We start from the raw sequence: 23967 nt of genomic DNA, 5'->3' as shown, positions 1-23967 counted from the left end.
CGTCTTTCTGTTAAGCTCATCTTACCGAACATTCATATACATTTAAGAAAACAAAAAAAAGGACCACAAACATTACTTTCTCTTCAGTATATCCATACCTGTCATTGCAACGCACAAACAAACATTAGCAAGGGAGGCAATTGTATTAGGCCCGGTTCAGTAGTGTGGGCTGAGCAGCCTGCGTTTGCATGGGCACAGCAGCCCATTCATTTGAATGGGCTGCTGTGCCTGTGGTGCGCGCAAGGAAAAGGTGCATGCACCTTTTCTGAAATGCATCCGTATCGAAACTGCATGGTCTTTTTGACTGTGTGGTTCCCGCACTTGCGATCGTACCAAAATCACACTGCAGGAAGAGATGAGTGGGAGGCCATTCAGAATGAATGGCACCCCTCACAAGAGAAGCGCGATGTGGTTGTGGGAATCAAGGCCCACAACCAGCCCGCAGAGTGAGGGCTAGTGTGAACCAAGCATAATAGGATATCTAAACCCAAATAAAAAAAGTCATGTACTGAAGTTTAACAGAGTTTAGATATGGTGGCTGTATTAGTGTTCTTTTTCACGCTTTTTTAATTTTACCTGGTAATCCTGCAAATAACATACTCCCTGCTTCTAGGCGATTACGCTACTTCCTCCACTGTGTCTATGGAGTCAGACATGTCACATTAGACTGGACTTGTTCACCTCCATTACATGGGAATTTGATGAGATTAGTAGTTTACACAAGAAATATAAGATTATTAAAAGGACACTGCACTTCTAGCAAGAGCCATAGGTATTTTCTGTACTTACTAAAAATGTTCTTAACCTTGAAAATAAAACTAATGCAGCCACCTCAAGGGAGGACCAATAAGCGGCCATGTATCACACTTTTGTTTATGGGCTTAGATATACTTTGAGAAAAGTATAATGCTATTACATACTTCGATTTATTATTGTAGTGCCTACCTTAAAGCGTGGTTGTACAGTATGCATTCTCATTTGTAATTGCTTGCCCTTCAATTTTTTATTTGGTATCACATATAGAGATTTGTAGATTATTAAAAGGAGCTTGTATTTGTCTCATTCAACATACACTCTTCATAAGTGATTATTTTTCTTTTGCAAGTCACAGTATAAAGTGTGTAAAATAATTTTTATTTTTTTTTTAAGTCTTTCTGCATATGCTAAAGCTCAAATAGCACTTCAACTTGCCTCCAGTATTGTTCTTTATTAGAATATATTTGTCAAAAGAACTTATATTCTTTCCTTGTTTTCTGGCAAGAACATATCTGTATGTATTACTTAGCACTGATCCTTTCTTCCCCAACCCTCGACTATCCTAGATACATGAAGCTGGTAAACTTATCTGCCGTCGCTGCAAACTCCCAGTAACTGAGTTGACAGGGCGAGTAATTCAGGATGGGACAAGAAGATATCGTCTTTGTCATCCATGTCTGTCAGAAGCTGGCTTGGATAGCGTCAACTTTGATTTTGGGGATGATCAACCACTGGTGCTCCCACCTGAGAATGAGAGGGAGCAATCCTGGCATTTCAAGGACGATGTGAAAGATGAAAATGGCAAAGAACGTCAAGATTCAGATCTGGTTATTCAGGAAGTAGAAGACAGCGAAGAGGAAGATGTGAAATCTCAAATAACATAAACGTGGAAGTGGGGGATGGACTTTGCTATTCTTTGTGTACAGAATATTTCTGGGAGTGAGATGGTGATATATTTAGTATAGTGATTTTATCTATGTACATGTTTTTTTATTGACATTTGTGCACCATCACACTTTATTTAGCAGCGGACATTTCATTAGCTGCATTCGCATTCATATCATTCATGGCTGCTGTAGCACTTCATTTGTACATACATAGCTTTTTATTTAGCTCTTGCATATTCTGATATGTTTTCATGAGTGCAAGATGCTGCCTTGCTGTACAATGCATCTGTTTATATTTGAAGCTTTCCATATATTATGAGATGTTAAATATTTCTTAAAGTTTGTGTTATGAAGGATTATAAATTTTACATACATCCCATGTATTGTAAATTCTGATCATTACCCTGCTAGCAATTGTTCATATCTGTATCAACGGACTGTAAACCAACTGAATTACCCTTAGCCCTGGTTCACACCAGTGCGACTTATCATGTGACATAACAGTTCAGTGTCACGTGACAGGTCACACCCCATTTGTGACAATGGAACCCTTCAAACTGATGCGACTTTGAAAAAGGTTTCTGTAGGACTTCATTGTGACTTGTGTTGACATCTGTTCAATGAAGTTGCACAGAGTGTCAGCAAGCCACAAAGAAATCGCACTGAATAGCTTTGAAGTCGTGCTGAGTAGCAGGACTTCAAAGCCACACTGGTGTCAACCAGGGCTCTATATATATTTCTATCTATCTTTCTCATAAGGGTGTGTTATTATTGCCACTGTATCCTACTGGCCGGCACAGGGCGGTAGACAACCCAGATGATCATTCCACCACTGTTGAAAAACTGAAATGTCAGTTTTAGGCTTCATGCACATTGGATGCTTTGGCCATCTCTCCTAGACACTTTTCCTCCTGGCAGCGGCATTTTGGCAGAAAAAAAACCCGCTTGACACTTGTAAAAGCATGTAACATATTTTAGATGTGTCAAGTGCTTAGGTGTTAATGCATTTCATTGTCCAAAATAGTAAGTTACTCTGGCCATTGAAATGAATTTAACGCTCAAGCGTTAAAACACACCTACTGTTTACACACATCAAGGATTTTTGTGCCAAAACGCTGCTGCTCCTGGATGTGCTGGCAGTATTTTTTTTTCTGCCTGTAAACACAAGCTAACATGCAGGGAAAAAAAAAACCACACTAACAGAAAAAAAAAAAAAGCACCATTAAACATCCCAGGTGCATGAGGCCTAAAGGGTAGAAAACCCTTAAGCCAGGCTCACATCTGTGTGTTTAGAAAATGCACATTATTGCCATTTATTTGTACTGGCATTGCACCACAGTATTCCTGCTTTCTATTACACTAAAACACACACACACATGGGAACAACCTGAATTATGGTGCACTGTGTTGAAGAAAGAAATAGGTCTACTAAAACCTGCATGTTACAGACACACACACACACACTTTTGCTTTGTGTATTAATGCTAAAGCCACAAGTTATCACTAGGAAAACACAAAAAAAAAAAATCTGTACACAGTTGGCTAAAAATAATTTTAATTATAAATCAGTCCTATATATATATATTTAATTGCTAAGAGCAAGTGAATGCAACACCTGCTACAAAACAAATTTGGTTTCAAGTGCAAACGTAAAAGCATCATATAATCTTCCATATGAATTCTTGTAGTGTGACAGCTAGGATGTAAACAATATTTCCATGACAAAGCATTCTTTTCTTTCCAAATGGGAATTGCTTCAGAGATACATAAAAAATCATTGCTTTTAAAGTATACTTGTCATGGGTGGAACACTGAGGCTACTATTGTCGTCTGCTTTTACAATTGCTATATGTGTAGCTTTCCTGCTGATTCATTTGCTTTCGTTATTTTTGCAATACTAAACTGGAACAAGTATGCACAGCAGGAGATTTGACTTCACCTGCTGCATCCTTGTTTTTGGTCAGTAACTCAAAGTATTGAAAGTCATGAAACGACAATTTCCAGATGGTTAGCAATGGCAGCCTAAATGTTCGTCAGTGCAGGTGTACATAAAAATGCAAGGTCTGCTGATCTGGAAGCTCTTCAACCCTTCCTGCTTTGAGTACATTTTCATATAATTGTACGTACTCAGGTTCTCTAGGAGTTAGCAGTGAAGCACGCTAACATCACTGCAGCTTTCAGGAGACATCCAGTTACTGAGGTCAAGGAACAGTTTTTTTTTTCCTCCCCATTTTCTTAAATTTTTCTTTATTTAGCTTTTATAATTCTCTGTGGGGGTGAGTGCTCAAAGTTTCACTTTAATGCAGAACTCCAATAGAAAGAAACAAAAAACAATTTCATTAAAGCCAGATATTACTGTGAGTGCTAAAGTTACAGTGAAGGGATCCTATCGTTTACCTCTCCGAATATCTATTCACAAAATACTTTGTATACTGTGAACAAATACAAAGTGCTTTGTGAATGGACAAGGAGAGGAAAAAAAAGGAAAGGTCAATTACATGATCTCTTCACTGTATGAAAGCCAAACAAACATCGGACGTTTGGTGCTGATAACATTATCCAGCATGAATTAAACAAATATTTTTACCTCATGGTTGCCCTAGGTTCGGATGGCTACTGTATATTTTGAAAGGATTTATTTGTACATAAAGTCATAATTTTTTTTTCCTGGAGTTTTGCTTTAAATGTAATGATTCACAAGTTAAATATCAATGATGACAAAAACTTCAGGCTTTTCCTCTTCCCAGATCTGCATGGCTGAATATGTAATGGCTTTTACCTCAGTGCCCTGTCAAAAGAGCATAATAGAGAATAAGAACACATGAGCCTGTAATTGTATGCATGAATGAATACTCATTTTCTAAGTACCTTTACATGCAACAGTAACAGGTAAATTTACAAAAGTGTAAGGGCATCTATTTTTGCATAACTCTGAAAAAGTATCCAAAACGCAACAAATTGGATTCACATATTATATATAAAAAATGAACATTCCATTCAAAAATGTTTGTTATTTGCACTATTGGAATACTGAGGCAATAGTGATATAAGTGCCAGAATATGTCCACGGGACTCTTACTGTATTACCTTACATGCAAATAAATCTGCGGTTCTATAAACCAGAATAGGAACACTTACCTGGGGGTGTTTGGATAAACTGAATTCTTCCCCCCACCTATGAGAAACAATTTAAAAAAACAAATAGCATTTTTAATAAAAATACTTTTTGTGCTCCGATTTTTAATTTCTTATTAGCAGCAGATTATGGTTCTGTTCTGTTCACACCCACAAATTAAAACCCATGAATTTCTGTGCATGAAATGCATTTTGGTGTTATTAAGGAGGACTATTTAAGGACCCATTCACACCTATGATTGTGTATTACCATGTGTGCATAGGTATATGTATGAGTCCTAACAAATCAAGTGTTTGTTAAGAAAATATAAATCTTTCATCCACCGCTGCCCTTAAAGTGGAGTTCCACCTGAAGAAAAAAAAAAAAAAGTTATCAGCTACAAAAAGTGTAGCTGCCGACTTTTAAAATACAGACACTTACCTGTCCCTCGGTCCATCAGTGTCCTCACCGGCTGTCTTCTCTCCCTGGCGCCAGCATCTTCAATGTGGGCACCCGGCTGTGACAGTTTGCGGCTTCACAGCTGGGTGCTCACTGCGCATGCGTGAGAAGCGCTGCATTTTGTGAATGGCCCCATAGTCTTTTGGGACCTGTCACATGTCCCAGAACACTACGGAGAGAGGGGGGTTGCCTGGGGAGGACAACTTCCGCTTCTGATCGCAGCGGAAGTGGGAGCGGGTACCTGTCAAATTCGGGTACCCACTTCCCAAAGGCGCCAATCCTTAATGGGGAGTGCTGGACAAAAGCTTAAAGCGTAACTTCCCCTTCTGGGTGGAACTCCGCTTTAAAGTCTTTCAACATATTGGCAATACAGCTATACAACAATCCTAGCCATCTTCCTATTAAATTCCATTAAAAAGCTGTGTGAGCGCTGAGCTGGGATCTAAAGTCAACTGAACTGAAGTGGGCTCGTTTTAAAGCAATACTAAAAAGGTACACGCTGCTCTGTGTACCCATGCACACACGGAGTCACAGCTTGGCCCCGCCCCCTCTCCTCAATGGCTCCCGCTTGCCGTCTCAGCCAATGAGGAGGCGGAGACCAGGGACAGCCGAGGCTGTCATGCACACTGCAGGATCTCTATGGGGCTCAGGTAAGTATTGAGGGGGCTGGGGGCACTGCTACACACAGAAGGTTTTTTTTACCTTCATGCATAGAATGCATAAAGGTAAAAAACCTTGAGTCTTTAGAACTGCTTTAAGGAGAGTAAAGGCCATGTCACACCAACCACAGCTACAAATCTCTGCCCATTTTTTCTGGCAATTTGTAGCTCGCTACAAATTGTTGATGTGCTATGATCATCAGCACTTGCATAAATTAACACAAATGGCTACTGAAGCTGAAAATTCTGTCACCAAGTTAGATGTAGAAAGTCAAATCACTCAGTGAAAGATCTACAAGTCACATGGAATTGCAGAGACACAGACCTTTCACTGACTACAATTAGTCTTTTCCTAACCACAAAAATGCTAAGGCATCACCATGCACAGAGACAATTTGAAGCTTAAAGGCTAAGTCCAGCTTTTTGCAATAAAATAATAAATGCACCTACATTTGCAGAAAAAAACTGCATTTATTATTTTTTATTTGCATATGAGCCTACAAAGCTTTGCAACTGTGATCAATGGATCATACGTGCAATACCCAGGCTACTGCAGACTCTTCTCCCAGCTCCATGTCTAGGTTGGGACTTTTGGCTATGGAGCACTCAGATTTCATTGATAACTACAAGTCCCAGTGCCGCAGTGTCACGCAAAATTGAAAAAGCGATGGCAACCACTGGGAAACGAGGGAAGGTGGTCTGGAACTATGTTACATCCTAAATATGACTAATGTACTATGGTATAAAAGGTGGACCTAGCCTTTAGATATGCTGTACCAAAAAATTCCAGTGTTTTCCCAACCCAGGAAGCCACAGGTAAGGCACGTACAGCCACCCATAGAAGTGAATGGTTATACCTGGTTACTTGGGTATACATCAATGCTATTGCGCACTGGCACAAGAATGTATGATGCTGAAAATCTACATTCAGGGATAATATACGCGCATGCACTTTATAGTATGCGCGAAAGCTGACCATAGGGCACACCGGGCATTTACCCGCTGGGCTGGTGCCACCTCGATAGGAGAGGTGGCCGTGCAGAACATAGAGGACCGTGCATTTCTCGGTTCCTCTATGTGCCGCCCAGTCGCATCTCCTATCAATCTCCTGCATGCAGCCGGCTCCTGTATGCTCCCCCCTGTGGCCGCCCCTCTTCCCTCATCTCCTCCAGCGGCCCCCTCCCTCCCTCATCTCCTCCAGCGGCCCCCCTCCCTCATCTCCTCCAGCAGCCCCCCTCCCTCATCTCCTCCAGCAGCCCCTTCTCCCTCATCTCCTCCAGCGGACCCCCCCCTCTCTCATCTCCTCCAGCGGACCCCCCCTCCCTCATCTCCTCCAGCGGACCCCCCCTCCCTCATCTCCTCCAGCGGACCCTACCCTCATCTCCTCCAGCGGCCCACCCTCATCTCCTCCAGCGGCCCACCCTCATCTCCTCCACCTTCCCCCCCCCCCCAATCTCCTCCTTTTATTTATAGTTCTCTCTTTCTCTCCCACTGTCTCGTTTCTCTCCTTTCTTTCTCTCTCTGTCTCCTGTTTCTCTAATTTTTTTCCTTTTTCTTTCTCTCTCTCCTACTTTTCTTTTTTATACATCTCTCTTTCCCGTTTCTCTTTCTCTCTTTCTTTTTATAGTTCTCTTTTTCTCTCTCCTTTCTTTCGCTCTGTCTCCCATTTCTCTCATTTTTTTTCTCTCTCTCCTACTTTCTTTCTCTCTCTCTGTCTCCTGTTTCTCTTCTTTCTTGCTCTCTTTTTCTTTCTCTCCTTTCTGTCTCTTGCTTCTCTCCTTTCTTTTTTTAAACATCTCTCTTTCTCTGTCTCCTGTTTAGCTCCTTTCTTTTATTTCCCTTCTTCCCGCTTTCTATACAACTTTCTTTCTCTCTGTCTCCTGTTTCTCTCCTTCCTTTCTTTCTTACCCTCCTTCTATACATCTCTTTTTATTTCTCTCTTTCTGTCTCCTTTTTCTCTGCTTCCTTCTTTCTTTCTATATGTCTTTCTTTCTCTCTCTCTCCTGTTTCTTTCCCTCCTTCTATAGGTCTCTCTTTATTTCCTCTCTCTCTCTCTCTCTCTCTCTCTCTCTCTCTCTCTCTGTCTCCAGTTTCCCTCCTTTCTTTCTTTGCCTCCTTCCTTCCTTTCTTACTCTCTGTCTCCTGTTTCTCTCCTTTCTTTCTCTCTCTCTTTTCCCCCCCTCTCTTTCCTTCTCTCCTTTCTTGCCTACAAAAAAATGTTAAATAATAAAATATAAAAAAAACCTACTGACACTAGTGGCGGAATTACCAGGGTCGCAAAGGTCGCTCTTGCGACCAGGCCCTTGTGTTCCACCACTGGGCTCTGAGGAAAGGGTCCCCGGGCTTTGGGCTGCTCAGTCCAAAGTGCCCGGTCCTATTTTTTGTCCCAATCCGGGCCTGACTGCTACTGTATAAATACCTAGATATTAATCCATTTTTATGGGAAGATCAATTTTAACAAGTCCACCTCAGTGTAGTAGACCTCAAAAGTATGTTCAGAATTTGGTCATAACTTCTCTATTCTAAAAATGTCCCTGGCAACAACATGAACACAAAGTCCTGTGGGGAGTAGTAACATTATACAAAGCAGTTCTGTTGTGTATAATTTGCATTCGTCTTAGGTTTACTTGATCCTTTACAATCTCTACAGGAGATTTGGTATGTCAGCATGGGCACTGTGAGCAAATCCAGGGACACTTACTTTGATAAAAACTCAATTTGCATATTTCTGTCTGCAAATGACTAGCAGCAATGAAATCTGAACTGGCAGAATCACTAAATCCTAGAAATGATCTCTATCAATAATAAAGGTAAAATGAATACTTATATTTGAATACTTACTGATTTGCATAGCTTTTTTTTCTTAAAGTGCACTTAATATTTAATTCCTTCCTGGAGTTCCCTGACAAAGCTTAATACATTTCTTTACGTGCCAAATAGGCAAGTGTCAGCAACTGTTATCTATACATTTGTTTGATAAAAATAAATAAATATCTTACCCAATGGAACGGATTTTAAAACTCATACGATCTATGTGCAGCACCTTTATCTCCTGTATGAGGAAGAAAACCATTAATTTTTTTTAATTCAAATTAACATTAGGGCTTTTACAGCATGAAGAAGCATCTCACCCGGGGAACAAAGTACTGGTCGGCACTAAATTTATATAACCACTCATCCAGGAAATTGTAAAGAAGTGAAAGCATGTCTTGCCCTAAGAAAGAATATAGAATCAAATAAGGTGTTTGTATGGCTAGGCATACCCCTTTGTACACAGAACAATTTGGATGTATTACTTGATATAAAACTATTTTGGATGGCCTCACCTTCAATTTCCACTTCTACTGTGTCTATGGGTTCTACCGTTTCAATGTCAGTCATATATCCAAACATTGCCATAGCACATTGCTCAAAAGCTTCTTCTAAGGTTTCTCCCCATGCATGTAGCCTGCATCAGACACAAGAAAGCATGTCTTAGTCAACCAACAAACTATATTTAGGTGAAATTTCTTAGTTCTATTTATGAAACCTTTAGAAGAGATCACATGATTTTTCAGCCAATAAGAAAAAGCCCTTTCGGTTTATCTTCTTTTCAAGCTACTACTGTGCCTGCTATTAGAAGTATAGCAGCACAAGGGCTTTTTACCATTTGTTTCCTGTATGTGACTGGAGTAAAACACACACAAAAAAAAAAAAAAAAAAAACACAAAAAGCCCATCAAATCTGCTAGGATAGGGTCCAGTTAACTCATGAGAATTGAAAATGGAAACCTGTCTGTTTAGGGGCTGCCACTGCTGATCTCTACCTAAGAATACTAGTACTTTGCCTGGCTTTAGATTTTTTATACCTTTTGAATAACTGTTCTAAACAACTAGAAAGTGGACAAAGATAAAAAAATTAACTATATGATGTGGTCTGTCGCTAGCAGTCACCCCTATAACACAGTTTTATCACCTATTGATCCTGCCAGTATTCTTTTTTCCCAGTACCTTTAACAGGCCAGCAAATCTTTTCTTTCTGCTGAGAAACTTTTGTAACTGTCCTTTTTGCTGGAAAGCTTGGTCTGCATTTAAATATGAAGATCATAAATAAAACAAGATACGAAATACTATTATAGATATAAATCTTTTACAGTTAACAGAAGACAATATTTTTAGTAGGGATGCACCGAAATTTCGGCGGCTGAAACGTTTCGGCAGAAAATACCCCTATCGGCCTTAGGTCGATATGAAAATAGGCACCGATACAGATGCCGAAAATAGTGATAGGAATAGAAATTTAAAAAAAAAATTAAAGAGAGTGTAAAAAAAAATGTAATAAAATAAATTAAAAAATAAAGTTTTTGTAAAGTGCTCACGCTCAGTGGTGAATGCATACGTAGGCCACGCCCACATAGGTAAACGGTGTTCAAACCACACATGTGAGGTATTGCCCCAAAGGTTAGAATGAGAGCAATAATTCTCGCACTAGATCTCTGTAACGTTAAACTGGTGACCTGTAGAAATTTTTAAAGTGTAACCCATAGAGATTTTTTAAGTAACGTGGTTCAGCGCCATTCCACGAGCAAACACAATTTTAAAGCATGACATGTTGGGTATCTTCTTACTCGGCAGAACATCCTCTTTCATACTCAAATGAGGTATATTGTGTTTTTTTTTTTTTTATGCACTAAAAAGTGTATTTTTTTCCAAAACCATTGCGTTTGAAAAATATATACATCTTTAAAAACTGTCAATTTAAGTTTTTGGCCAAGTGCATCCTGAATTTTCAGTTTCGGCACCAGAAGTTTCTGGTGCACCACTAATTTTTAGCTATAGTGGCCCTTTAAAATTATTTCCACTTTGGCAGCCAAACCTGAGAAACCCCCACTTTACATTTTGTTGGTCATTTAACAAGTGCCTGGAGTTGGACTATATTTATGAATGTCACAGAAGACAATCAAGATTAAAGATGAAAAAAAGGTGGTATGTTAAAAAAAGTGGGTACATACTGAACATCAGCAGTGTGATCCAAATCTGAAAGAAACAAACAACACATTTATTTACATTGTAGACTTTATGCATCTTACTCCAGTCAAAAGTCTGGTTAACAGCAAACACTAAAGCTCTTTCAAACTAGCAACAATGTTTACCACACCATGAAAAATAATCTGCTGTGGATTGCTTTTCAGAGGATGGCAAAAGTTGGTTTGCAGGCATTTAGGAGGCAATACTGCCGCCTCTGGATTTCTTTTTTTTTTTTAGCGCTGAGCAGTGATTGATTTTGAATTGCAGGACTATGCCTCAACTGCAAGCCAAGCATTTAGCTCAGAGTTGTGGTGCAGTCCCAAACACTTACATTACAGCTCTGCACGTCATGTAAAATTGCTTCGGTACTGTGTACTCACCTGAGCAACACTATGTCCACTCATAGGTGGACAGTCAGAGGTAAGTAAAAACATGGAATATCTCCTTTTTACGGACCTCTGGATACCTGTATGAATGGAGCCTTAAGCTGGCCACATATGGTTTAAATGTTGGGCAGTTCTTGCTGGCCTCACTAGGCTCGACCAAAGTTGATCTAAATAAATCGACTGAGGTGAGTGGAAAACTGTAAACCGAATAGTATCCTATCAGATTTAATCCCTAACAGTACCAGAAGCTGCAGCTGCATGAATACAAAGATGATTCCTCCATCCATGCTGTCTGGTGAAGATGGAGGAATCAAGCCATTTTTTCTCTGTTCTTCATAGGCTGAACAGCTAAAATCCAAACCATCTATGCCCAGCTTAAGGCTCTGTTCACACCAAAGTGTTTTTAGTGCGTTTTGTGGAAACGCACTACAATCCATTTAACATGGTTTCCTACAGAACATGTTCAGATCTATGCATTCTTGAGCTGCTGCGTTTTTGGAAAGGGTCAGGGACTTTTTTAAACTGCAGAAAACAGCGTTTTTGCTACAATAGAGTTCAATGGCGAAGCTGCTGAAATGTATGGTAGTGCATTTTTTCTGCGTTTTGCATTTTTATTCTGCCCAGCAACAAAAAAATGACACAAAAAAAAAAATGAGAGCAGAACAAAATGCGGTAAAAACACGTCAAAACCGCATTTAGAAAAACCCAAAACAAAAAAAAAAACTGCAAAAAGCACTGGAGAAAGCATCAAACGCAAAATGCATATATGTGAACCAAGGCTTGAAGAGAAGTATGGGATTTTTTTTTTTTAATCCTATTTACCTAGGTGGATGCAGCATCAATCCAATGCTGCATCTGTCCCCGCCAGCTCTAAGTCTGAGAACTAAGTGATCAAACACTGCTGATCACTCAGTTCTACCAGCGCTCTGAGTAGAGAGCAGTGACTGCTCTGCCAACCCCCTGCCTCCCCCCGCCAGTGCTCACTGGAGCACTGGGCTGTGGAGGGGGAGGGTGAAGCTGGCTCAGCCTCTCAGCGGCTAATTGAGAGGCTGAGCCAAGTGCCGAATCGGCTCAGTGACGTCAGCCAACAGCAGACTGTGAATTGCGAACAGTGCGAGAATTTATCTGAGCATTCAGGGCTTGACCAGTTCTGTCAAGTTATAAACTGATACATTATTACCGTATATTTGCCAGCGTATAAGACGACTGGGCGTATAAGACGACCCCCTACTTTTCCTGTTAAAATATAGGGTTTGAGCTATACTCACCGTATAAGACTACCCCTCTTCCAACACACACCAAATAAAAATGAAAAAACATCAGATTTGATTTCAATATGGTATGGTATTTCAATATGGTATTCCAATGATGGGGTGCTATTCCTCCCACTGACACCAATGATGGGGCACTACTCCTCCCACTGACACTAATGGTGCCCCATCAGTAGTGTCAGTGGATGAAACAGTGCCCCACCGTTGGTGTCAGTGGATGAAACAGCGCCCCACCGTTGGTGTCAGTGGATGAAACAGCGCCCCACCGTTGGTGTCAGTGGATGAAACAGCGCCCCACCGTTGGGGTCAGTGGGAGGAATCAGCGCCCCACCGTTGGGGTCAGTGGGAGGAATCAGCGCCCCACCGTTGGGGTCAGTGGGAGGAATCAGCGCCCCACCGTTGGGGTCAGTGGGAGGAATCAGCGCCCCACCGTTGGGGTCAGTGGGAGGAATCAGCGCCCCACCGTTGGGGTCAGTGGGAGGAATCAGCGCCCCACCGTTGGGGTCAGTGGGGGGGGGAGGAATGGCGCCCCACCGTTGGGGTCAGTGGGGGGGGGAGGAATGGCGCCCCACCGTTGGGGTCAGTGGGGGGGGGAGGAATGGCGCCCCACCGTTGGGGTCAGTGGGGGGGGGAGGAATGGCGCCCCACCGTTGGGGTCAGTGGGGGGGGGAGGAATGGCGCCCCACCGTTGGGGTCAGTGGGGGGGGGGGGGAATGGCGCCCCACCGTTGGGGTCAGTGGGGGGGGGGGGAATGGCGCCCCACCGTTGGGGTCAGTGGGGGGGGGGGGGAATGGCGCCCCACCGTTGGGGTCAGTGGGGGGGGGGGGAATGGCGCCCCACCGTTGGGGTCAGTGGGGGGGGGGGAATGGCGCCCCACCGTTGGGGTCAGTGGGGGGGGGGGGAATGGCGCCCCACCGTTGGGGTCAGTGGGGGGGGGGAATGGCGCCCCATCGTTGGGGTCAGTGGGGGGGGGGAATGGCGCCCCATCGTTGGGGTCAGTGGGGGGGGAGGAATGGCGCCCCATCGTTGGGGTCAGTGGGGGGGGAGGAATGGCGCCCCATCGTTGGGGTCAGTGGGGGGGGAGGAATGGCGCCCCATCGTTGGGGTCAGTGGGGGGGGAGGAATGGCGCCCCATCGTTGGGGTCAGTGGGGGGGGAGGAATGGCGCCCCATCGTTGGGGTCAGTGGGGGGGGAGGAATGGCGCCCCATCGTTGGGGTCAGTGGGGGGGGAGGAATGGCGCCCCATCGTTGGGGTCAGTGGGGGGGGAGGAATGGCGCCCCATCGTTGGGGTCAGTGGGGGGGGAGGAATGGCGCCCCATCGTTGGGGTCAGTGGGGGGGGAGGAATGGCGCCCCATCGTTGGGGTCAGTGGGGGGGGAGGAATGGCGCCCCATCGTTGGGGTCAGTGGGGGGGGAGGAATGGCGCCCCATCGTTGGGGTCAGTGGGGGGGGAGGAATGGCGCCCCATCGTTGGGGTCAGTGGGGGGGGGAGGAATGGCGCCCCATCGTTGGGGTCAGTGGGGGGGGAGGAATGGCGCCCCATCGTTGGGGTCAGTGGGGGGGGAGGAATGGCGCCCCATCGTTGGGGTCAGTGGGGGGGGAGGAATGGCGCCCCATCGTTGGGGTCAGTGGGGGGGGAGGAATGGCGCCCCATCGTTGGGGTCAGTGGGGGGGGAGGAATGGCGCCCCATCGTTGGGGTCAGTGGGGGGGGAGGAATGGCGCCCCATCGTTGGGGTCAGTGGGGGGGGAGGAATGGCGCCCCATCGTTGGGGTCAGTGGGGGGGGAGGAATGGCGCCCCATCGTTGGGGTCAGTGGGGGGGGAGGAATGGCGCCCCATCGTTGGGGTCAGTGGGGGGGGAGGAATGGCGCCCCATCGTTGGGGTCAGTGGGGGGGGAGGAATGGCGCCCCATCGTTGGGGTCAGTGGGGGGGGAGGAATGGCGCCCCATCGTTGGGGTCAGTGGGGGGGGAGGAATGGCGCCCCATCGTTGGGGTCAGTGGGGGGGGAGGAATGGCGCCCCATCGTTGGGGTCAGTGGGGGGGGAGGAATGGCGCCCCATCGTTGGGGTCAGTGGGGGGGGAGGAATGGCGCCCCATCGTTGGGGTCAGTGGGGGGGGAGGAATGGCGCCCCATCGTTGGGGTCAGTGGGGGGGGAGGAATGGCGCCCCATCGTTGGGGTCAGTGGGGGGGGAGGAATGGCGCCCCATCGTTGGGGTCAGTGGGGGGGGAGGAATGGCGCCCCATCGTTGGGGTCAGTGGGGGGGGGGAATGGCGCCCCATCGTTGGGGTCAGTGGGGGGGGGGAATGGCGCCCCATCGTTGGGGTCAGTGGGGGGGGGGGAATGGCGCCCCATCGTTGGGGTCAGTGGGGGGGGGGGAATGGCGCCCCATCGTTGGGGTCAGTGGGGGGGGGGGGAATGGCGCCCCATCGTTGGGGTCAGTGGGGGGGGGGGAATGGCGCCCCATCGTTGGGGTCAGTGGGGGGGGAGGAATGGCGCCCCATCGTTGGGGTCAGTGGGGGGGGAGGAATGGCGCCCCATCGTTGGGGTCAGTGGGGGGGGAGGAATGGCGCCCCATCGTTGGGGTCAGTGGGGGGGGAGGAATGGCGCCCCATCGTTGGGGTCAGTGGGGGGGGAGGAATGGCGCCCCATCGTTGGGGTCAGTGGGGGGGGAGGAATGGCGCCCCATCGTTGGGGTCAGTGGGGGGGGGAGGAATGGCGCCCCATCGTTGGGGTCAGTGGGGGGGGAGGAATGGCGCCCCATCGTTGGGGTCAGTGGGGGGGGGAGGAATGGCGCCCCATCGTTGGGGTCAGTGGGGGGGGAGGAATGGCGCCCCATCGTTGGGGTCAGTGGGGGGGGAGGAATGGCGCCCCATCGTTGGGGTCAGTGGGGGGGGAGGAATGGCGCCCCATCGTTGGGGTCAGTGGGGGGGGAGGAATGGCGCCCCATCGTTGGGGTCAGTGGGGGGGGAGGAATGGCGCCCCATCGTTGGGGTCAGTGGGGGGGGAGGAATGGCGCCCCATCGTTGGGGTCAGTGGGGGGGGAGGAATGGCGCCCCATCGTTGGGGTCAGTGGGGGGGGAGGAATGGCGCCCCATCGTTGGGGTCAGTGGGGGGGGAGGAATGGCGCCCCATCGTTGGGGTCAGTGGGGGGGGAGGAATGGCGCCCCATCGTTGGGGTCAGTGGGGGGGGAGGAATGGCGCCCCATCGTTGGGGTCAGTGGGGGGGGAGGAATGGCGCCCCATCGTTGGGGTCAGTGGGGGGGGAGGAATGGCGCCCCATCGTTGGGGTCAGTGGGGGGGGAGGAATGGCGCCCCATCGTTGGGGTCAGTGGGGGGGGAGGAATGGCGCCCCATCGTTGGGGTCAGTGGGGGGGGGAGGAATGGCGCCCCATCGTTGGGGTCAGTGGGGGGGGGAGGAATGGCGCCCCATCGTTGGGGTCAGTGGGGGGGGAGGAATGGCGCCCCATCGTTGGGGTCAGTGGGGGGGGAGGAATGGCGCCCCATCGTTGGGGTCAGTGGGGGGGGAGGAATGGCGCCCCATCGTTGGGGTCAGTGGGGGGGGAGGAATGGCGCCCCATCGTTGGGGTCAGTGGGGGGGGAGGAATGGCGCCCCATCGTTGGGGTCAGTGGGGGGGGAGGAATGGCGCCCCATCGTTGGGGTCAGTGGGGGGGGAGGAATGGCGCCCCATCGTTGGGGTCAGTGGGGGGGGAGGAATGGCGCCCCATCGTTGGGGTCAGTGGGGGGGGAGGAATGGCGCCCCATCGTTGGGGTCAGTGGGGGGGGAGGAATGGCGCCCCATCGTTGGGGTCAGTGGGGGGGGAGGAATGGCGCCCCATCGTTGGGGTCAGTGGGGGGGGAGGAATGGCGCCCCATCGTTGGGGTCAGTGGGGGGGGAGGAATGGCGCCCCATCGTTGGGGTCAGTGGGGGGGGAGGAATGGCGCCCCATCGTTGGGGTCAGTGGGGGGGGAGGAATGGCGCCCCATCGTTGGGGTCAGTGGGGGGGGAGGAATGGCGCCCCATCGTTGGGGTCAGTGGGGGGGGAGGAATGGCGCCCCATCGTTGGGGTCAGTGGGGGGGGAGGAATGGCGCCCCATCGTTGGGGTCAGTGGGGGGGGAGGAATGGCGCCCCATCGTTGGGGTCAGTGGGGGGGGAGGAATGGCGCCCCATCGTTGGGGTCAGTGGGGGGGGAGGAATGGCGCCCCATCGTTGGGGTCAGTGGGGGGGGAGGAATGGCGCCCCATCGTTGGGGTCAGTGGGGGGGGAGGAATGGCGCCCCATCGTTGGGGTCAGTGGGGGGGGAGGAATGGCGCCCCATCGTTGGGGTCAGTGGGGGGGGAGGAATGGCGCCCCATCGTTGGGGTCAGTGGGGGGGGAGGAATGGCGCCCCATCGTTGGGGTCAGTGGGGGGGGAGGAATGGCGCCCCATCGTTGGGGTCAGTGGGGGGGGGAGGAATGGCGCCCCATCGTTGGGGTCAGTGGGGGGGGAGGAATGGCGCCCCATCGTTGGGGTCAGTGGGGGGGGAGGAATGGCGCCCCATCGTTGGGGTCAGTGGGGGGGGAGGAATGGCGCCCCATCGTTGGGGTCAGTGGGGGGGGAGGAATGGCGCCCCATCGTTGGGGTCAGTGGGGGGGGAGGAATGGCGCCCCATCGTTGGGGTCAGTGGGGGGGGAGGAATGGCGCCCCATCGTTGGGGTCAGTGGGGGGGGAGGAATGGCGCCCCATCGTTGGGGTCAGTGGGGGGGGAGGAATGGCGCCCCATCGTTGGGGTCAGTGGGGGGGGAGGAATGGCGCCCCATCGTTGGGGTCAGTGGGGGGGGAGGAATGGCGCCCCATCGTTGGGGTCAGTGGGGGGGGAGGAATGGCGCCCCATCGTTGGGGTCAGTGGGGGGGGAGGAATGGCGCCCCATCGTTGGGGTCAGTGGGGGGGGAGGAATGGCGCCCCATCGTTGGGGTCAGTGGGGGGGGAGGAATGGCGCCCCATCGTTGGGGTCAGTGGGGGGGGAGGAATGGCGCCCCATCGTTGGGGTCAGTGGGGGGGGAGGAATGGCGCCCCATCGTTGGGGTCAGTGGGGGGGGAGGAATGGCGCCCCATCGTTGGGGTCAGTGGGGGGGGAGGAATGGCGCCCCATCGTTGGGGTCAGTGGGGGGGGAGGAATGGCGCCCCATCGTTGGGGTCAGTGGGGGGGGAGGAATGGCGCCCCATCGTTGGGGTCAGTGGGGGGGGAGGAATGGCGCCCCATCGTTGGGGTCAGTGGGGGGGGAGGAATGGCGCCCCATCGTTGGGGTCAGTGGGGGGGGAGGAATGGCGCCCCATCGTTGGGGTCAGTGGGGGGGGAGGAATGGCGCCCCATCGTTGGGGTCAGTGGGGGGGGAGGAATGGCGCCCCATCGTTGGGGTCAGTGGGGGGGGAGGAATGGCGCCCCATCGTTGGGGTCAGTGGGGGGGGAGGAATGGCGCCCCATCGTTGGGGTCAGTGGGGGAGGAATAGCGCCCCGTCGTTGGTGTCAGTGGGGGAGGAATAGCGCCCCGTCGTTGGTGTCAGTGGGGAGGAGGAATAGCGCCCCATCGTTGGTGTCAGTGGGGAGGAGGAATAGCGCCCCATCGTTGGTGTCAGTGGGGAGGAGGAATAGCGCCCCATCGTTGGTGTCAGTGGGGAGGAGGAATAGCGCCCCATCGTTGGTGCCAGTGGGGGAGGAACTGTGCCTCATCGTTGGTGTCAGTGTGGAGGAGGAATAGTGCCTCATCGTTGGTGTCAGTGTGGAGGAGGAATAGTGCCTCATCGTTGGTGTCAGTAGGGGGAAGAATAGTGCCTCATCGTTGGTGTCAGTGGGGGGAAGAATAGTGCCTCATCGTTGGTGTCAGTGGGGAGAATAGTGCCCCATCATTGGTGTCAGTGTGGAGGAGGAATAGTGCCCCATCGTTAGTGTCAGTGGGGGAGAGGAGCGGCTGCTCCTTCTTTCAGTTCGGCAGCTTGATTTTCGTGGGGCCGTTTGGCTCCGCCTCCTCGCCGGTGATTGGTCGCCTGTGTGCGCTGGCGCCCAATCACCGGTAAGGAGGCGGAGCCGAGCGGCTGCGCGACCATCGAGCGGCCGAACTTAAAGAAGGAGCAGCCGCGCTTCCTGGACCGGATCATCGTGGGACCGGGACCGGAGCCAGGTAAGGTACAGCAGCCCCTCTGCCCACCCCTGTACTTAGTGTCCGTTGGAGGACACCGCCCCTGGAAAAAGTGCCACCCTGACACACCGGCTTGCCGATAAGACGACCCCCGACTTTTCAGAAGATTTTCAGGGGTTGAAAAGTCGTCTTATACGCCGGCAAATACGGTACATACTGATAGAACAGACTGGCATGTATTAAATGTAACCATTAGGTGCTAACACTGATATCAAGTTCTTAACATTGCAACATTTGTAAACAAAGGTAAATTATACATTTGATCTTTACTTCTCTAGCCTGGGCAATTTAAACTAGTAATATGCTATAAAAACATGAAGTTGTATTTAGAAAAAACACATACAAATATCCAGAGACACACATTACTCTAGGTCTATGGAAAACATGGCTTTTCTTTCCATCTACAGAGCCTAAACATTGCTGGTCAATGAGCCCTTCATAAAGCAGCAGGAAGGCTTGGGATGCAGGAGGGGACACAGCCATGCTCCGCTTTTATACCAGAGATTTGTATATAAAACTTTAGCTGCCTAAACCTCTGTATGTACTACTACAAACATGTTGTTTTCATATAAGTTTTGCTGATTCCAGTGATTAGTAGTCTACACAGGGAATTTCTTTCCCTTCTGGCAGTTGAATGAAATGACATTGAAGTGCAGGTAACCATGTGCTGCTAGGGAGGACTGCATTAAAGTAGACATAACACCTTTACTGGAAAAATTTCCATTAACGCTTTGGCCATCAGTTGTTTTTGCATATAATTTTTTTGCATCCATGCTAAAATGCATATAGTTTCAGGAAGCAGAGACCCTGGAGAATAAAATGGTGGCAGATAAAATATTTTCTGTCACACAATATTAGTATAGAACCCATATTTTCAGAAAAAAAGAATGCTAAAGATAGTTTCAGTGCACACAAATTCAATACATTACCAAATGTTTTTGGTAAAGTAAACAAGATGAGGGGGAGTTGAGTAAATGGGTATCAAACCTCAAACTTAAAAGATAAGTTCACCTTTCATAGCATGTTACACCCATATTCAAGGTATAACATGTGAAATAACACCCCCCCCCCAAATCCACAGGGGATCTTCTCCCTTGCTATCTCTCAAGATTAAAAAAAAAAAAAAAAGCAGTCACAGTATTCTGTAAATGAAAAACTACAAGTACCGACAGCCTTGGCGGCTGTTGGCTTGTAGTTCGCAATAAACTACCACGGCGCTGTTAAGCGCCGTGGTAGTTCATTGACTCTGTCAGTGAGTTTCGGCTTGCTCATACAAAGTACGAGCACAAAGATACACTGACAGGTTTGCAGGAGTCCTGCATAGCACCAGCGATCTGCTAAAAGCTGGTGCAATGCCTTCCAGGCTCCTACAACAAAAAATAATAAAATGCACATTTTTCTACCTGCAAAAAAAGTGTGACAGACCCAACCAGGATAGGGGCTTTTGGAGGGGACTGCAGGCTAGCCTCCTGTCTACTGACCATGGCCCTGGCATCTGAGGGGGCTTTATTCTTTGGTGGGTGCCTGGGGGGACCTATGGAGTAGTTTACATCAAATTCAAGTTCATGTCTCCCCAAAACACACAGACTCAGAGAACTGGAGGACCAGAATACAGATTTGGGGTCTCTGTGCCCAAACCAGCATTGACTGCTTCACCCCTCCCCTTTCCTAGGCTCAGACTCTAAAAATATAGTGATGTAATTAGCTCAAAACAACCTCATGCTCTTGCGCTAATCTGTTTATTAAGGTATTATGTGTTTACTCTCTTCTCCCTTCCCATGCCTCCTAGGTGTGCATTCCCATTGTTAATTGAGTCACCTGTTTGTCTGTTGGCAAGTCCTTCTTGAGGTGCCTACGTGATAGGATTAGACTGATGTCAGCTTCACCTTGTTATCTAATCAGTATGAGATGTTTATCTCAATGTGTAATATTTGTTTTATTGTGGGGACTGCCCCTATTTCTGGAGTGTACTAAAACTGTATTTCTGTTCAATAAAGTAGTTCCAGGTTTGGCATCTAAGCTAGTCTCGTCTAGTCTTGGGTGCAATGCCTGGCTAGAACACCTTGGTCCTGTGTGCCAGTGGCAAGGAAGCGGTTCTTTGATGAAATCACCCAATCGGGGTGACAGGCGTTCCGCCACATTGAACCTGTCCTTTAAATGTGCCCATGAAACGGCAACAAACTTCAGTACCCAAATTATCCATATGTGATTCTATAAAAGCTTTACAGGCCATCTATGTAGACCTAACCATGAATGATAGCCTTAGAATTATTGCTCTCACTCCGTTCAGGGTAATATCCAATATGAAAATGATGATTGTATTACATATATGTGGGCATACAACATGTACAAATTTACATTCGAAAGTGCGTGCACATTGGGTGGGAGCTTATAAATTCTTGAGAGGGGGTAATTTTTTTTTTCTTAAATTTTAACCAAGTTTCATTTTTTCTCCTTTTTTTTTTAAATCTAACTTTAATGCATCACAGAGGGGGACTGAAAACCGAAAATGAAAAGTCCTTTAGACCACTAATGTCAACTTTGCACTCCATCAAAGCTGATCAAGCACACATGCTTGATTAGCTTCTTCCCCAGCCACAGCAGCAAGGAATGGCATCTTTGAAACTGGAAGTGACAAACTGTTTGTGGCTTCTGGCTTCATTCAATAGAGGGATGATCAGCAAATAATTACTGATAGTCCTCCACTCTTCCCGCTGACAGCTGTTATGAGTGTCTTGGGTGCCCAGGAAGGGCAGCTAAGCTTTCCATCCACCAGAATAATATTCACTAGAATGCTGACAGCCAGCAGAAGAGATGTACGCACACTTCCAGCTCCTCTAGCAGCACTATGTCTGTGGATGTGATTTGTGTTGTGAGCAGGGCTGTGGAGTCGGAGAAAATTTTGGGTACTTGGAGTCGGAGTCAGCAAACAATGCTCCGACTCCGATTAAATTTAGATTGGAATTGAATTGAACTCTACATTGAATTGATTTGCATTTGCTAAGCCTATAACTACATTTCAAGATTAATATAAACCATTTCTAGGTTTTACAGATTTTGTTTTTGGTTCATATAGACAAGCTTTGTTTTTGTTCTAAAAAAACAAATAATGTGGTTTGTATTTTTGGACTGGTAAAGTTCCTGTTCCTGATGTTTATGCCTGCTGCTACTATCCAGTCACTTGTTTAATAAAAAAAAAAAATGTATAAAACTTTGTTGTTTTCATTGTGTTTGTCTTTTGCTTAAACTGTTCAATACAGTAGACTGTTGGCTTCCCAGCCAGTAGTCCTGTGGTAGTGACATGTATGTTGCCTTTCTTTCCTTCAAGGAATGTATAAAATACATTCGCATATTAATACAGAGGAGTCGGAAGTACAAAAAACTGAGGAGTCGGAACATTTATCTACCGACTGCACAGCCCTGGTTGTGAGCATCTATTTGGATGCCTTGTCTGGGTGAGAAAGAAGTCTAGAACTTGTCCCACAAAAAAGTAATTGAGAATTTAAAAAATATGTCCAATGGCCCAATAGGGGGGCGGAATTATGTAAATTCGCTGAAGAGGGTGAAGAACCAATTTAACCACTTGCCCAAAAAAAGACCGACAATTCTGGAAAAAAAAAATATATTTTTTTTACTTTTTGCTATAAAACATATCCAGTAAAAAAATGTAAAAATAAAATTTCTTTATAAATTTAGGCCAAAATGTATTCTGCAACGTCTCTGCCAAAATAAAATCCCAATACGTGTAAATTAATTGGTTTCCATGAAAGTTATAGCATCTACAAATGGCGGTATATATACTGGGATTATTATTTATTTATTTTTTAATACTAGTAATGTCGGCGATCATCAAATTATAGCGGGACTGCAGCGGGCATTCTGACACTGGGGGGAACTGTCACATCCCCAGTGGCACTAATACAGTGATCTGTGCTAATAAAAAGCACTGATAATGTACTGACACTGGGCAGGAAGAGGTTAACATCTGGGGCAATCAAAGGGTTAGCCGTGTGCAGTGTGTTTTTACTGTGTGCTGTGTTTTACTAGAGAGGCATGCGGTTTTGTATTGCTCTGCTAAGCAACGTGCTGGCGCTGACAGGGGAGAGATCTGTATTGTTTACATACAGACCTCTCCCCTGTCAGTGTTTCTCAGCGTTTGATGCTGGTGAGGAATCACCAGCCAGGACCCGGTGATCGACAGCAGTAGCCACCAATAGCAGCGTGGGTAGGGCACATGCCCAGAAATACAAAGTCACGTGTATATATGCACACAAACATGATTTTGAGCAGCCCTGGTGCCCTGTAGCAGTAGTTCTACTATAGGGCAGTAGGAAAGCGGTTAACTTCCTGTCCTATAGACATAACAGGAAGTGAAAATAAATCTCTGCGAAATGAAGAAAGTTCCCCCCTGAGACAGCTATACCCAGAACAAGTGTCCCCAATAGACGATTTCCCCTCTGTTCCTTTTCTGGTGACAACTCAGTGGATTTCTTATCGGTTTCAGCCCTGGTGACACCAGTAATTAGGAAAAACAGGGCAAGAGACAAAATACCAAGTGGGGCCAGGGTTCCAACATATCTTCTGAATCTTTAACAGAAAATAAGATCTCCAGGTAAGTTTTTACGTGAACACGTTGTTCTGCCCTCCATGGACAAATACCACGTTTACTGTATCCCCCCTCCTTATGGCTATGTACAGAAGACAGGTAAGATACCCACACTCATGCTTCTTGGTAACAGCCGGGTACTTGGCCTTCACAGCCGCCTGCGCCTCGGTAATTGTATAATAACGTTCGTCCATGGCTGGACACTTCCACAACGCTCACTTCCGGGTCCCAGGACTTCCTGTCACATGCCTGGACTTCCGGGTTGTGTTTCACGCCGCTGCCATTTTTTCCTTATAAGATGGGACAGAGGAGGCGCTCAGTGCCGTCCTATAACAAGCCGTTGTGGCTTATAGCACTCAGCCTCTTCCAAAGCCAATGTTAAATAACCGGAACACGGCTGCTGAATGGAGAACACAAAAGAATAAACCTTTTATTTCCATTGACATAACCCCGTCCTTGCCTACTGATGATATTCCTTCACTTATACCAGACCTGCCACAGGCCAGCGCCTCACGCCTCCTTTTCTGCACACCGCTCTCCTGGTTATTCCCAGGTTGCCATGGAAACGACAGGTCCCGCCTACTGAGCCGCACGCCTCGACCGAAAATTCCCTCACATTTCTCACCTCAAGGACCGCCCAC

At 47.9% G+C, this 23967-nt stretch overlaps 2 protein-coding genes across 6 annotated transcripts in view; one reads left to right on the top strand and one right to left on the bottom strand.

Moving 5' to 3' along the window:
- The window catches only part of ZBTB8A (zinc finger and BTB domain containing 8A), a 15375-nt gene extending 10495 nt beyond the window's left edge, over positions 1–4880 (top strand). For all 3 annotated transcript variants that reach the window (XM_089673806.1, XM_089673805.1, XM_089673804.1), the window contains one exon: positions 1323–4880. In XM_089673806.1, the coding sequence (XP_089529932.1) occupies positions 1323–1640 (318 nt within the window). In that variant the 3' untranslated portion in view covers positions 1641–4880. The remainder of the gene's footprint in view (positions 1–1322) is intronic.
- On the bottom strand, positions 3182–23950 carry TSLIG1 (tRNA splicing ligase complex subunit 1). Of its 3 annotated transcripts, none has more exons than XM_089673813.1 (8): positions 23819–23947; positions 23439–23723; positions 10867–10891; positions 9203–9324; positions 9008–9090; positions 8876–8928; positions 4782–4818; positions 3182–4431 (listed from the first exon to the last, which is right to left on the bottom strand). In XM_089673813.1, the coding sequence occupies exons 2-8, from the start codon at positions 23518–23520 to the stop codon at positions 4345–4347; spliced, it is 489 nt and encodes a 162-aa protein (XP_089529939.1). In that variant the 5' UTR covers positions 23521–23723; positions 23819–23947; the 3' UTR covers positions 3182–4344. The 3 variants fall into 3 exon arrangements, with proteins under 3 accessions (XP_089529939.1, XP_089529940.1, XP_089529941.1); XM_089673814.1 differs by having other exon boundaries at positions 23439–23726; positions 23819–23935; XM_089673815.1 differs by lacking the exon at positions 10867–10891 and having other exon boundaries at positions 23819–23950.
- Positions 23951–23967: the final 17 nt, after the last annotated feature.

Source organism: Staurois parvus, unplaced genomic scaffold (genome assembly GCF_062004578.1).
Source record: "Staurois parvus isolate SC_StPar_1 unplaced genomic scaffold, SC_StPar_1.0 ptg000145l, whole genome shotgun sequence".
Taxonomy (NCBI): Eukaryota; Metazoa; Chordata; class Amphibia; order Anura; family Ranidae; genus Staurois; species Staurois parvus.
The sequence above is the reverse complement of the archived record's forward strand: the minus strand, read 5'-3'. Positions and strand labels throughout refer to the sequence as shown.